This window comes from Tympanuchus pallidicinctus, unplaced genomic scaffold (assembly GCF_026119805.1).
Source record: "Tympanuchus pallidicinctus isolate F22 unplaced genomic scaffold, pur_lepc_1.0 scaffold2, whole genome shotgun sequence".
NCBI classification, from domain to species: Eukaryota; Metazoa; Chordata; class Aves; order Galliformes; family Phasianidae; genus Tympanuchus; species Tympanuchus pallidicinctus.
Window position 1 is genome coordinate 9,833,456 of NW_026294721.1, and position 15,868 is coordinate 9,849,323.

At 39.8% G+C, this 15,868-nt stretch overlaps 1 protein-coding gene across 9 annotated transcripts in view; it reads left to right on the forward strand.

Moving 5' to 3' along the window:
• The window catches only part of ABLIM2 (actin binding LIM protein family member 2), a 139,076-nt gene that overhangs the window by 15,671 nt on the left and 107,537 nt on the right, over positions 1-15,868 (forward strand). The window contains exon 1 of one of the 9 annotated variants that reach the window (XM_052682742.1): positions 13,856-14,006. The exons of the other annotated variants lie outside the window; for them this stretch is intronic. Within the exon in view, the coding sequence (XP_052538702.1) occupies positions 13,991-14,006 (16 nt within the window). The 5' untranslated portion in view covers positions 13,856-13,990. Of the gene's footprint in view, positions 1-13,855; positions 14,007-15,868 lie in introns of those variants that run through there. 9 annotated transcript variants of the gene reach the window in all.

The window sequence follows — 15,868 nt, forward strand, 5'->3', positions numbered from 1 at the left end:
TAGACCAAATTCAGTTTTTAAAATATCAGAATTTCTTTTATTAAATTTTCTAATTATTTTTGTACTTCATCATACAACTCATAAGTGGATTTAATACATGACTAAGTTTAGGATTAGCATACAGTCATATTAAAGTATTTGAGTGGACCCGAGTCCACTCAAATAGAAGGGTTTGGATCAGTTTTAAGCAAAATAAATCTTTCTGTGTAGGTAGAACAGTGCATTTTAAAGTGGTAGTTACACTGCTAGCTTTGTACATATTACTTGTACATGTTATTTGTACATATTACTTTACTATTGCTTTAAAACAGAGCGTACACTATGAATGAAAAAAAGAAGTCAATTTCAGCTTGATTAAAATTAGCTTATTTCAGTGTCTTGCTAGTTTCTAACAATTATTCACAGATCAAATACAGAAATGGGAAATGCATGGCAATATCATTTTGCTGGAGAATCTGTGGGTGACTCTTGTTATTTTGTTGTAATAAAGGGCAGATTGGCTGCATATCTGAGGAGTAAACAAGCTATTCTGAGCCACTTTACACTTTGCTGAGTGGAACTCAGAACTTGGGTTGGCCCAATCAATTGGTAAATACCTGTTGATTACATCTATGCAGGTATAACCATGCCAGAATTGTTCATATGTCTTGTGAATTTGACCTGCAGTTGTGAAATGGGAGGTTAAGATTCTAAAGCAGAACAGAAATTGTTATTGAATAAAGGTGTAGGAATTAGAATACTGTCTTGAACACCATACTGAATTCCACTGTACTACTGCATTTATTAATAAAATAATATTACCATGCTTATAGAAAACCTACCACACACCATCTTTACCTAGGAACATTTTATCAAAAATCTTTAAAAAATTTTTTAAAGTAATAACTATTAAACATAGAATGGTACAGCATTGCTCTTATTGTTGTTGTCTTTATTTTTATTTTTTTGCAAATGGTTAACCAGCACTTGGGGTGCTTTTTATTCTTTTGGTTAGGAAGAATAATTAACAGTGTATGCAGGTATTCCTTCTATTCCTTCTGAAATACTATTTTCTTAAGAAATAAACATGAAAAAAAAAACATTTTTTGTTGTAAATAGCACATCCAGAGAAGATCTCCTGAGTCAGAATCACTGCTTTCAGGCATTTCTCTGTTGCCTGTAACTCATGAAAACATGGAGATTAGACCTCAGTGTGTTTTCCTTTCCCCTAATTCTTCCTCTCTGTCTTCTGGGTGATGCCTGTGTTTGGCAGCATCGCTCTCTCTCTCTCTCTCTTTTTTGTTTTCCAACTAATTTATAAAGATTTCATAAGAGTCTGCATTAAAGATGTGGTTTACGCATGCATTTAATATTTATATCTTGAATTTTCAGAATCTGTAAATAAGAGGTTGTAAAATTGTGGGAATGTTTCTTGAGAGAAAGAGTTTCTTTTTACATCACCTAGTTGTAAAGCTAAGAGATTAAAGATATTTCTTGTTTATTATATAATGCTAAATATTGTTTATTTCTGCTCAAGAGGGATGCTTAAACTATTATAAACACTACCTTTGTTTTGAATAAAGTATAGTTCCCTGTGGTGTTGTACACTGTGGTCTAAGTGGTTTTGTTTGTAAATTAATATTTTTCTGATTAAGCTTGCTTTGCTTTTGTCAGTATTATTTTGACAAACAAAAATTGGCATCATATGGATTGTGTGAAGTAATTATGAACCTTTCTCCAAAGAGTTGATACTTTGACTTGCAAAATCCATCAGGATAGATATATATATGAAGGTCTTTGATTTTAAACATTGGATTTTTTCAGTTGTCTTCAGTCATCTCTCGTGTTCATATTGCTATGCACTCTATTGGTATGGCCATCCAGAAATATGGAAGACTGTTAATGGGCTCATGTCTGCAGAGGAAAATCAAGTAATTGGGATTATGCACAATTAAATGTTCATAATCATTTAGCTGTACTTGAAGTGGAAAAATGGCACAAGCCAGAAGATGTTACACTGCAATGATGAAGTGGTAGATAGAAAATTTGATACAAAGTTTGTCAACTTCCGCAAGTTTTTAGAAAATCTACCTTCCAAAAGCTGTGATATTGGTTTAATTGTTTACAGTTCTCAAATTTTTGTGTATTTCAAAAGCTGTGTTTATTTTTTACTTATGGGGACTCTTGAATTGGGATGGCAAAAAGCATGGAAGAGGAGGACCAAGAGATGTTGGTGATTCAAACATGTTTTACATTAGTAACAAAGGAATTCATAGTCCCAACAACTCTAAACATACACAGAAAGCAAAGTGAGCTGTTACATGCCTTGGTATGGGTTTATCTTGTGAGTTGAGATATGTCAGGCCTGAGCTGGTCAAAAATTCTGTGGGAAGGAGGCACCTCCAGAGGAGCTTCTATAGCAGCTACGGTTGGTGTCTGATGCTGGGGGTCTGCTTGCATGCTGGGAAGCTTCTGTTGCTTGAATCATAGATTCACAGAATGGCCTGCGTTGGTGGGATCCTTAAAAATCATCCAGTTCCATCCCTGCCATGGGTGGGGTTGCCACTCATTAGATCAGGTGGTATGGGGTATTATAATGAAGCTCACTTTAACAGCTTTCCTAACCCTAAGATGCCTGGAGTTAGATGATATGGCTCTTGTCCCAGCAGACAAGGGAAGACAAAAATTTCATGTCCCTGTGTGCTTGTATAAAGTTCATGTTTTCACGGGGTGAAGAGCTGAAAATTCTTTTTTTTAATTATTACAATTGCAATTTGATGTGTTAGTCTTCTTCATAGTGCTTTGGAAATACAAAGCTGTCTAAACCATTGTTGCTATGGTATCAGTGATACATACTATAGTATAAGCATGTCTGCCTTTGGTTGTCAGTGTGATGTCAGCTGGAGAAGCTGTTACATGATGAGGGTCATTAAGCTGTGTGGCTCGGGGCATAAGTGCATGTCGTTCCAATCTTTTGGCTGGGCACTTCAAGTCTACTTCAACTCAGTGCAAGAAGAGGCTCTGCAATTGAGATAGCGTTGGGATTTCCAATGCTTAATGATACAGGAAAGTATTGCAAGTAGAGCCGCTTAAAGAGATGGGACTGATTTGTGACTGACAGTATGAAAAACATTGTTAGAATGACTGACTCTGGAAGTCAGCTCAAATTAAGAGTTTCTGCAAGTCACAATGACTAATTTAAAGATTTATGCTTTTGGCACCTAACATCTCACTAACTGGGAATAAGGTGGTTAATGAGCAGAGAGAGGCACTTCGGAAGATGTCTCATTATGCACAGTAGCAATGACAGCTGTGGTTAAATTATTAGAAATGTAAGGATTTGATTGGATTAAGGAATTGCTCCTAGTTCTGTGCTTGTTTAACATGTTAGCCTTTACTGTGTCCTTTTTCTAGCTCTTATGTAAGGAACTGTATTTGCTGAGATAATTCAATCACACCCTATCATTTTTCATACCCTGAGGACCTCGTCAGTCTTCACAGAGTTACACATCATGCTTTGAATATGAAATTGATATTCATTTCTTCTAGCTTGATCAGATTAACTTATTAGACTCTGTTTTTCTTAGGTAGTTCACGTAGAGCTGTGCTCAAGTCCGTGTTTTAAGGGAATTCTTGAAATTCGACCTGTTCCTACAGAGATGCTATTAAAAATAAAAGGCTTTGAAAAGTGATCGTTTTTCTGCACTGCTGAACACTAATCATTCTGGAGTAAGTGTTGATTTTGTTCATCACAAAGCAGAATTGTCTCTTAATTCTGTGAGAGCAAGACTGTCACTCTAAATGACAGAGAGAACTGGGATGCTATGGAATTGGTATTTACCATCTTAGTCATCATTTACTTTGGATGTTTGGCTTGGGAGGTAAATTATCTTTGGTTGTATTCTTTTTTGTGTGTGAAATAAACACTAGAAATGTGCTGCAGTAGCATAGATCACTTGCTTAGCACATTGAACAGAGGTTGGGATGCTCTCTTATTAAAACCAGCGTTTCTGTGTCATAGCTGGGGAGTAGAGCAGAGTCAGATTGTGTCCTGATGTGGGGCAGAGTAAAAAGAGCTCTTGTGTTCTGCAGTCCTGAGAGACAGTAAGGCTGGTTTGGCCTCCTGCTGCCAGACATCATCTCTCCAACTTTTCCAAAATACCAGCTGGCCCGACATTAAGTATCAAGTGTCCCAAGCAGAGTTCTGGCTGTCAATGACGGCAAAACAGAGTCTTCTTTCAGCAGAATATAGGTCACAGAATAGCTGCTTGTGTCCTACATAATTGTCGTCTTAGTACGTTGTCATTACAGACTTGAATCCTTGGGATTATTGGCAATTGGAGCAGACTGTGGGCAGATGAAGCTGCCCATGCCTTCCTGCGGTGTGACCCACATCTGCTGGTGGGTTAGGTGGTGGTCACCAGCCTCTGCTTGCAGAAAATCTTGGCTTCTCTTTTTCTGGGGATAGACAGAAGGAGAAGGATCTCTTGAGGCAGAGAAAAATAAAGGTTTTCCTGTACAGTTTTGTAGCCAAGGCTTGGTAAATACAATCTTAGGTTCGTCTTAAGAGAGGACTTCAGTCACAGCCAATTCAGATTAAGAGAAGTGTACTGAAGTGTTTTCCCTGCTTTCTGTTGTTTTAAATAGAGAAGTGCGCTTCATTGCTGCCCTCCAACCATATTTTACAGTTTTCCCCTTGGTGACTAGAAACCAAATTTTGAATCCTTCCTTCCATCCTACAGGACTGTGTTTTACTTTTCCTTTCCAGCAACTTGTACTGAGCTAATGCAGATAATATGAGCATTGCAGGAGCTGGAGCTCAGCCAGCCCCAAACCAGACCTTTCCCACCAGTTTCAAGCACTTCCCCAAAACATGGTCTCCCTCCCTGTAAAAGCAGCTGGGGCACGCAGACTAGATGGAAATGTGCAGCTCCAGCATCTGCTGCCTGCATAATACGCGCACTTGTTTCCTTGTCAGACTGAACGTAGTGACATTTTCAAGGACTACTGTTGCAGCTCAAAAATGCATCAGAAGGCAACAGAAATGTTGGTTGCAGAGCTGTGCAAGAAGTAGCACAATGGCTCCAGGCTTAAGGTTGTGTTTACATGAATGTAGCACATTTCTCCTATGAATGCACTGCTGAAAGACAAGTGTCTGCAGAAACTGTGTAGCCTGAATGTGAAAATGGAGGCAGTCTGCTGATGTTTCTGATGGGGATAAAGAACAGTTTGATTCATATTAGTTTGGGGATAAAGAACAGTTTGATTCATATTAGTTTAATTCTACACAAGAAGAGGTTCTGAGGTGTGACATTAGCTTCAATAATGCTAATACCTGTATACATTTGAAATAACTGTATCATTGCAATAAAATGGTAATTATGCCCTCTTAATGCCAAATTAAGCATAGCAAATAAAACCGGAGGAGTTCATTTTTATGTTGCAGCATTAATTACTCAAGACATTTGTATATTCCTGGAAATAACACATTAAAAAAGAGAAACCTTTGGAAAGGTCCTTAAATTATTGTTTTTTAAATGCTTATAGAAGCTCAATTTCAGACAGTATTAATGGAATGTTAGTGCATTATAATGTAATTAATGGTTGGTGATAATTCATTGTGGCTTGACTAGCAAGATAAATTACTATACTTTGTTATTTTATTTTGCTTTTTGGTATTGCTATAAGAAATAGGCATGGTTGTTGTTACTCTACCAGGGAATAGAAAGAGAAATTAGCTATGGAAATTTGTTCTGAATTGTTTTTTCCTGGTTCCAAACACTTGTTCATTTTCTAGCCAGGGAATGTACTTGTTCCTCTGCTCTATGACACAAATGGAAGCAAATATCACCATGAAAAGGGGAGGAAGGATGCTGAGCAGGGGCATAGCTTGGTTGGTGCAGATCTGGTGATGGGAGTCACAGAATCACAGAACTGTAGGGGTTGGAAGGGACTTCCAGAGATCATCTAGTCCAACCTCCCTGTCAAAGCAGGCTCCCTACAGCAGGTTGCCAAGGTAAGCATGCAGGCAAGTCTTGAATATCTCCAGATATTCCACAACATCCCTAGGGCATCTTCTTTGGGTAATTGGGTGTAGAACAGATTCCTTAGGCTGGTGGTCATAGCCCTAAGCCGGCAGAGTTTGAGAAGGGTTTGGACAGTGTTGTCAGATATCGGTTGTAAATACTGAGTTGTCCTGTGTGAAGCCAGGACTGCCCCTTGAACAAAGGATGCTCTGCTCTGTTCTACTCTGTACTCTGTTCTAGCCAATATTCTCTATGGTTTTATGTCCTAAAAAAAAAAAAAGAGACAGGCAGGAATATGGCTCCATTAACTTCTGGATGTATTAGAAATGACCGTGGGACAACCAGGGAGCTCTAGCCCATGTCTTACTGCCCATCAGCTGTGCCATGTGTTTGAATCTGTCTGACAGCACCTGCCTTCCCAGGACACTTGTATCCTAAGACCTTTCTATTATCTCTAGGTCACACACATATAGTAGTTTCACAGCTTTCTATAAATTTCCTCTAATGATAAATCAGTGTGTAGTACTCAAGTGTTCTGAGGTTTCTGGTTATCCCATGTTACTGCTAATACACTGGTAATAGAGTCCAGTGATTCTTAATTATTTCTTGAAAAAATAAGGAAGCTGTGAATTTCAGAGCTACTTATGCTAAAATTGAACAATAAAGAATATGAGTTAAAGTATTGAAAGAAAAAAGCCTTTTGCTTTCTTTCTTGGTATTAAAAGAGATCTCAAAGACATAATTCCATTTCAGATGTTGCTGATGAGATGTTAAAACCTTACACAAATAGTGGAAAGGCTGAACTCTCTGGCTGTAATAATTAAATGGCTGAGATCAAAACTTAGCTGAGAAATTAATTCTTCCATCCAAATTGATAGCAGCCATAATGGTGAGCATTACTGGGAGCAGGGTGAAGCCCAACAGTATCAGATTCCCACTGATTACATATTTTTTTCTTTGCTTTAAAAGCAGCAGTTCATATTGTTGGCAAATTCCTCAATGATCATCAACCAAGATTAATCTATTCAAGCAGGCTTTGGGTCTGCCCTGCTGCTTTGCAGCTACATCCCTCTATAGAGGATGGGATTAGGAAAGCAGGCTGAAAATTCTTTTCTGGTATGGTCACTGTGTTGGGAAGTGTTGGGAGTTGAGTGCATGGGACATGTGGAGACTTTGTCCTGAGCACAGCGGCTGAGAGTGGGATGTTTCTCATATCCCCTCTGTCCACTGGAATAGCTTTGGAATTCACAAATTGAATCCTGAACCTGATTTTAGTATCTGTGCTTTTTTTTGAAAACCTGAGCAGTGCTGTTCTTGCAACATCAGGTCATGCTTCCAGCTTGGGATCTCATTCAGACCTAACAGGGTTAAACTCATCAGTTTTTCAGATTGCTACAGTCAAGAGACTATAGCTGCTTCTTTGAGCAGTGTAATTCCTGTGTAGCCATGGATGTGTGTCCTAGTGGTGCCATGGAGCAGGGATGCACTGAACTGCATGATCTTGCAGCAAATCTCCAAAGAAGCAGAGCACCTGAAAAGGCTGTTAGTTTTTGTAGTCACATTTTCTTGGAGAACAAGGAAATGAACTCTTGAAGTGGGAGATGATCAGATCTGTTGGGTGATACAGAGTAAAAGCCTTAAAAATGCTTTAAGCTCTGGCTGTACAAGTCTTTGCAGGGTTCATGTCACTTATTCCACTTGCATTCCTTTTCCAAGTGTTTGGGCTACCTGAACCCAATGTCTTTGTGGTCATCTCTGGGACACCCCCGGGTGTCCTTCCAGCCAGGTATGCCTTAACACCCCCAAAATCCTCTAATGTATTTGGGAGAGGAGATGGGGGAAAGTCTCTTGCTGCCCACCCAACCTGAAGTGCTTCAGATTGGAAGCCTTTCTCCTGTTTGTGGAGAATTGCTTCCTTGCTGTCCGCTGTGAATAGCTGGGAAATGCAAAGTGGAGAGTCAGCTTGCAGGTCAGACTGCTCTATTCCTGGTCACATCAAGGAGCAGGGGTGAGAAGGCTGCAAGGAGGGATTTTCAGCCTTATCTGCGTGATGTTTCAAGTATGGCAATCTTCCCTTCCCTTCAGTCCCAGCTCTCTCGACTCTCAAGATCAGTTGTTTCGGAGTTGTTGTGTGGGTTGGTATTTTTTTGGTGGTACTCTTTTTTTTTTTCTTTTTTTTTTTCCTGAGACTTGTCTGAAATTAGTTTTCTGTGTTACAATAACACGTGTGAGTGAGTTAAGCCTTTTTTTTTCCACATGACACTAAACCCACACTGTTGTTTGGTGATCCTGTACAATAGGCAGCTTATAAATGCAAAATTATGGAAATGCTTATGTAATTTTCCAGAAGAGAATGAAGAAATAAAGACCCTTTAAGTCTAATTACTTCGTTAATAATTAATTTTACTCTGTATTTAAGCACTGGAAATTTCCATGTTTTAAAAAATTCTTCGCATGTATTAAAAAATTCTTTGTGCAATTTTTTGTGTAAAAAAATGATAAATTAATATTTAGTGATCATCTTTTCCTTTTGTATATGTAGCATCAGCCCACACAAAAAAAATCCATTTAAAAAAAATCTGTTCCATGCGTTCATCTGCTCCCAGAAAAAATATCCCCAAATAATCTTGGCATCTTTGCAGTGCCTATCATCTTTCTTGCACTATTGATCCTCAGAATGTCCCAGTTTAATTCACTGTAGTTTAATTTCTCCTGTATCAATGGTATAAATTACCTTTACTAACTGCAAGGCTCTTTGGGAGGACTTGCTCACACTGGTTGCCTTCTATTGCCTCAGTCTGTTCCTGTAATTTCCCTTCTGTAAAGTTCTGGGCTCAGATTCTGAATGTCATTTGGGCAGTTCTTATTACAGCACCCTTTTATTACTGCCAGGATGCCTGCCCTGAACACAGCACATCCTCTTTTCCTGACTGCGTTCCTCACTTAGTGCCAGGTATTCAGCAGCGTTTGAGTTTCTCTCCCTCTTTCTCAAATCCTTGTAGTCCCCTGTAGTGTCTGACCTAGTAACTAACACCCTTTGTTAATTGTTTGCCTTACCCATATTTATTACATGGCACCTTTTCCATGCTAAATAGCGTGTTGCCTTGTAACCTCTACTTAAGCCGCATATTTTTCCAGCGATGTCTGCTCCATTTGTTGGTACCCAACAGATCGGTGTGCTATGACTTCGTTATGAGACTGGTCCAGAGAGGCTGTGGACGCCCCATTCCTGCAGGTAGCCAAGGCAAGGTTAGATGTTGCTCTGGCAGCCTGATCGTGGGAGGGGCAAACAGCACATGGCAGGGAGTTGAAAATGCATGGGCTTTAAGATCCTTTCTAATCCAACATCTGTGAGATATCTATGAGATAGAAACAGGAATTTTACATTTGTTTGTTTCTTTCTTTTGTTTTAGTCCTATAAAAATTTACTTACACCAAATTTATTGTTGTTTTTTTTTTTTCTTGTTGTACTTTTTGTCATTATGAAAGCTCTGCTAAAGGCATTGCAGGCCGTGTTACTTTTGCTCATCATTCTGTATGTCTTACTATGTTTTTCTGGAGAATTCTGCAGCCTGGTGCTGTAGTCAGGGGCATTGAAAGGGGACAGCACATTGTTCATGGTCTTCTGTAAAGGGACTCTTGTGAGAAAGCAGCTGGCATGGGAGTTAGCTTGGTTTCCTTCATCTGAAGGGCTGGCCAGTGGACAAGGGCTGTCAGCACCAATTTCAGGGATGAAGGACACTCTTTATTCCCAACAGATAGCAGGCAGCAGAAAAGGACTCGTGACCCAGTTATCTCAGGAGCGTGCCCAGCAATGTGCCATCCTTTATGCAAAACTCAGTGGAATCTCAACCTCATCTCTCATTTAGTTTTTCTGCTTTATAAATATGCAGCACATCTATTATCTTATACTCCAGTGCCTTGTACTAAAAAAAAAAAAAAAGTAAAAAATCCCACAAATTATTATTTTTTTCTGACTTGCTGCATGTGTTCTTCAGTTAGAGATACTGGTGTATACATCTCATTGCTATGCAGATGCTTGCTCATCCGTGGACTTGAGGACAGAAGTGCTAGATAGCCAGTAGTTTGAACTTTGGTTGCTTCTGCCAAACCTGTTCTGCTCAGGGTTGAACTGGTTCCAGTGAGTGTTTGATGGCATCAAGAAAGGATGGGCAGCAAGTTGGAAGACGTGGGTGTAGGTGTAGATGCACTGCTTATCCTGCTTCATCTCATTAAACCTTTACCCTCTTACTGTTTGTTTTCACTTCTGCCATGTGTTTGTCCTCTTTCTTTGGATCTGTTTGTGTGCTCAAGAGTAAGGATCGTGCTGCACTAGTGCCAACTTGGAGCACAACCACTGTGGATTACTTCAATTCAACTAATAGACAATGATAGTTTAAAGGAAACATGTTCTTCTTAATTTATTTTGGTCCTAGTGATCAAGCATTGCCAAAATCTGTATAGTTACACACAGAGATGTGCTTAGTTTTACCTCTTTTGTTGTTGTTGTTTGAGATCATTCTGTTCTTAATGGAAAATCAAACACTGCCCTGGGTATTGCTGCAGCCAATTACTTAGGAGGGAAAATACCTTAAAACACGCTGAGAAAAATCTGTGAAATATGATGCTTTATTGCATGTTTCCAGAATCCTTAAAGCAAAATTTATTAATTGCAGATTGTTTATGAAAAGTAATTTTTTTTAATACATGGTTAGAAATCTCTGGCTTCTGTTTGCTATTAAAGTCACGTACACTGTGGGTTGCAAACTTAGTAAGAGAGTTGTAGTTCAAGGACATGCAAACTCCAAGCAATATGAGAATTGTTCAGTGCAAGTAAGTACATGTATTTTTTTTTTTAATTCTTGATTAAATCTTGATTTATTTTCTTATAGCGAAGGATAACTGTGTTCTTTCATATTTACTAAGAGGATTGCATTTAGAAAACTAAATGTTTTCTAAAGCAATGGAATGAGAATGGATCAAGAAAGGTACTCTGAGCATAGGGGAGTAAGAATAGGAAGAATAAGAAGAATAGGAGAATAAGAAGGGTTGTACACTCTCCGCATTCTACTGCACTTCACTTTCCTTGGGAAAAGGGAAGCAAGTATAGGAAAAATGTAAGTTAATCATGATCAGATCTGAAATCTTCCAAAAATGCAATTTACAACCAATGGCACCATAGGCTATAGGGAGCTTGCAGCCAACTAATCCATTTCAGCATGGCCTGGATTTGTTGCTAAGCTTTGTGGCTGTCGTTTGGAAAGCCATCAGTGAAGGCACTGACCTCGACTATGTATCTTTGTGGAAACAACGTGAAGCAGAAGGTTGGTGAGGATGCAGTGAGGGCAAGGCTATGCCTACCAGAACTGGACTTGAAGTTGCATGAGGAGTCAAGGGTTTCATCCTTTCCTATAGCAAGGACAATGTATTGTTGTTTGCATTATAATAGGTGTTTGGCTTGAGTTGATGTGAGAAGTTAACACTATAATGCTTTATGGATCATCTGTGCCAGCAGTCAGTATCTTTCTGGCTTTTGTTGTCATCACTTACTTCTTGTCTTTGCCTTCCATTGTCAGTGGATTACAGAAATGTGAAGCACTGGTCTGCTGGGTTGTGTCCCTGAAGCCAGATCCTGGTGTTGAAGTTTTACTGCGATGCCATCAAAATCCTCACAGCTGCTGATGTAGGAGCCTACCTCCTCCATAGCCAAGTTATGAGACCTTAGGAGAGGCTCTAAGCTTACAAGCAGAATTGTAAATGCAAATTAGTGTGCTTTTCAACTGTGTTATCATAGAATCATTAAAGTTGGAAAAGACCTCAAAGTTCACGTAGTCCAACTGTCCATCTACCACCAAAATTGTCCTCGTGTTATGATTGCATAGTACCAAAATGTGGGTTGTATTTATCCTTGCAGAGGAGAAAGTTTGGCAAATGGAGGGAAAGGCTGCAGTATAGCTCTTTTGCTTTTCCTGTCTGTTAATTTATCTTCCTCCTGAGCAGTACTGTTCTGCAGAGTGCCTTCTGCATCTCTGCCAAGATGAAGTAGCCTCTGGGAAAAGCACAGGAGGCCAAATCCAAATAGTTCATTGCATTGTTTGGAAGCTGGAGTGGTTTCAGCGTGCAGAATTTGTGTTCAGGAGTAGAGATCTTTAGATCTGCTTTCTGAGTTCCAGACCATGTCAGTCAGCATCCCTGGGAAGCTCTGCACGATGGAAAGCACAGCAATCTCTTAGTCAGAGCTCTTCAGCTGTCGATATAGACATCCTATGCCTTTTCCAATAGTCAGCACTGGACGAACAAAAAATGCTTTCTTATTTATCTCTTAAGAAATGTAAATACTTTCAGTGTGAAGAAAAAAACTAAAGAACAACATTCTGAAAATTTGGTAGATTTACTCATTTCTGCTTTTGTTGATCGGCATTTGTGTGAGAACCATCTGATTCATCCTCAAAAAATGCATTCAGATTTAGTCATAATTGCATGTTAATACTTCTGAAGCCTTGATTATTTTTTTTTTTTGAAAAAAAAAAAAAAGCCTCCACTCTCTTCATTATATAGTGTTTATAACAGTTTATCCATTATAAGAGCTTAAAGAAATTCTTGTAACTTTCACTAAGCATCATTCTAACTAAAAGTTTTGCTTTATTTTACACATCTTTTTTTTTTTTTTTTCAATCAAAAGCAAGCTGCATTTCAAGCTTTAAAAAATAACTTGTTTGATATGTTGTTAGGTATTTTTTTCTTTGTGGAGACTGGAAGTTATGAACTTCCTATGAAAAGATTTGCTATTGGCTATTGAAGCCAATGGAGAACCACTCTTATGTTCAGCTATTGATTCAATAGATTTTTAACAAGATTCAGTGCAAAATGTTCTTTAATCTGCACAATGCAGTGAACTTGCTTAGCCTCTTGTGCAAAGTGCTGCATAATGTGCTGCTTCCCAGCCCCTCTCTCAGCAGCAGCAGATGCTATTTTCATGTTTACATCTCTGAGCAGTTTCTGTTTGCTGAAAGAAAGAAACTGTTCCTTGGCTGCTTTGTAACTGAAGCAGGCAGTGACTGGTGAGGATGGGGAACAAGGGAGGAGGAGGGGAGTGTTTTGTCAGCTTCAAAGATTGCAAGAAATAATAAAATCTCCATGTACAAGGGAAATGCAGCCCTGTTCGTAGCCCAGCACTTTGTTCCATGTTTACCCAAGCTGATCTTGAACCCATTGGTCCCTTTCCAGGGCAAAAAATACTTTTCTGCCTTGACACAAAGTTAATCTGAACCAAGAACTGCAGATTTTTAACCCTAGCAGAGCATTCACATGCTAACTGAGCAAGAAGAATTGCCTTAAATAGCTCAACGCATCACTGTTATTCCAGCGATGCACAGTCCCAACTCCATATGAGCTAGCAGGGGACAATTCTTTGGCAGCCAGTTATCACTGTGATTGCCTTCTGGAGAGAGGCAAGCTCTCAGCATCTCCTTCCGAAATCAGTGCCGTGCCCTTCTGCCCATGGTGATAGGGCATGGGGACAGCCTGTACCAAGGGGGACAGCTGGAGGCATTTCCCCTCTGTTGCCAGATTCTGTATTTTTAGCTTATCAGCTGACTACTTTTTTCATTTCTGGCCTGACAGTTTGAAGTTTTTCCTTCTTTAAGCCTTTTTTCCGAGGTGCCACCCTACAGTGCTAATGAAAGGTGCTCCTCCCACGTCCCTGCCAGAGGTGGACCACCACCACCTCTGTGTGAAGGATGCCCTGTGGACGTGCAAACCTTCAGCTTTCTGCTGGGTGCTATTTTTACATGAGGCTTTGGCTCGCCTCCCGCCTGTGCGTGGGTGCTGCAGGAGTCATCTGAGCCCCAGCCGCACTTGTGCCGGAGCAGCTCATGACCGCGCTGCCATCGACCCCTCTCGTCCCACTGCCTGCCCCCAGGACATTGAAGCACATGGTGGGATTGCTCTTGTCATTGTCCTGGTAGAGTTGGGTTAATGCAGGCATGCCGGAGGATACAGGTATGGTGGGATAACTGTGGGTTCTGGGGAGCACAGATCTGAAATGAGTTGTTTTTCGTCTGGAAGTGCCGTCGCTAAATCACTAGTGTTGTCGTGAGAATATTTATTTGGGATTTACCTGGAGATGCTATAAAGAAAGGTGTTTAAACATTTATTTCAGATTATGCTTTATGTTCACGTAATTATATTAAGATTTTTGAAGTTATGATGATATTGGCGCTTGCTAGGTAACAGCTTAATCTGAAAAATTCTGATTTTTTAAAATATTAGTTAAATACTTCATAGTGGAAGACTTCATCATGCTTTAGACTTAGTATTAGATTATAATGAAAAAAGACCTTATTCCTTTATGCAGATTTCTCACTGCAGTCTTACTAGAAGTCATACAAAAATAGCCTTTCTCTTGCTGCAGTAGCAGTTCCTAAAATTCAGCACAGATTTCTCTCTAGCTGCACTTGAATTTGGTAAATATTTTATTACAATGACGAGGGCAGGAGGTTAGCTTGTGCTAAGCTTGTTTGTGTGATGTGAATTCTGCATTAAGCATATGGTGAGATTTGGAGTTCTTGTGTGCTGAGTGCTTGTGCTATGTTGCTTATCTTACACATTTGCATTGCTTTGCATTCTGCTAGATAACACTTCTCGTTCATTTCTGGTGCCATAAATTAGCAGAAAAATCATAGGTCACTTCAGTCTTCATGCCAACTTCCTGCTGTCCTGTATCAGCTGTAGATTTTTTTATTTAATTTTGGATCCTTAGGATGTGCTGGAAAAGGCATGTTGTCCTCTCCATTGTGCCAAAGGCACTGTGCAAGCTGTTGTTTATAAACAATACCAGCAGGTTTGTGGTTCAAAAAAGAACACGAATTTCAAATGGGTCTATTTAGCTTTTTAGACCATGTTAGTGAGATTAACTGAATAGGGACCTACTGCATAAAATGGATTGGATTTGCTGAATTGCCTGACCTATGGAATATGAACTAAAGAGAGGAGCGGTAATAGCCTGTTGCTGCAGGGCTGGGAGAAGCAGTGGGCACCTGTGCCCAGCTAGTGTAGCCAAGCCCCGTTGGGAGGGCAGCACATTATGGAGCGCTGGGTAGGCACAGCTTGGCCATGCACAGCTTACTGGAGCCCTGGAGGGACTACATGATGGGGAAATACAAGGGAAAGCTTCCTTGGTCTTTCCCCTTGTGAACTATCCACATTGTTGTGATCTACGAAAGCAGATGATGTGATAACAGGAAGCCATTGCTAAGCATGCAAACACATTATCTTGAAAAAGGGTTGTAACACAAACCAGGAATTGGAAAATGTGTTAAAGCAGGCAGCTTCCAGATACTTAATGTGCTGTTGCAGAACCATAAAGATCTCACGCCCCCACAGTGCTCTGTAATGAATCACAACTTCTTAGGGAAAAAAAGCATCAACAAAACAAAACTTTGTCTAAGGGAAATTTTTAGCTCATGCACATGTAATTCTCCAAACACTGCATGTACTACCTTATTATTCTTTTATACTATCCCTGAGCCTATGCCAGCATTAAAGGTGCTCCTAGTCACTACATTTTGCATCCAAACACGAGGCAGGGAGGCAGCAGGGCAGCTTAAGGCACCTAAAACCACAAGTAGTGCCTAACAGGATATTTACGGGCACTTCAGTGCTTATTTCCTTGCCTTTCATCTGGTGGTTTTGCATTCTATGTGTTTTGATTGAGGCAACACCAAAAATGTTTGACAAAATAACAACTTGAGCTCCAATCTCTAATTCTCATCTGATTTTCCTCTAATCCTGCTCAGAGAAGATTGTAAATTTAATTCCTCCCTGGGCTTTCCTGAACCATGCCCTCCCCAAATTCTCAGAAA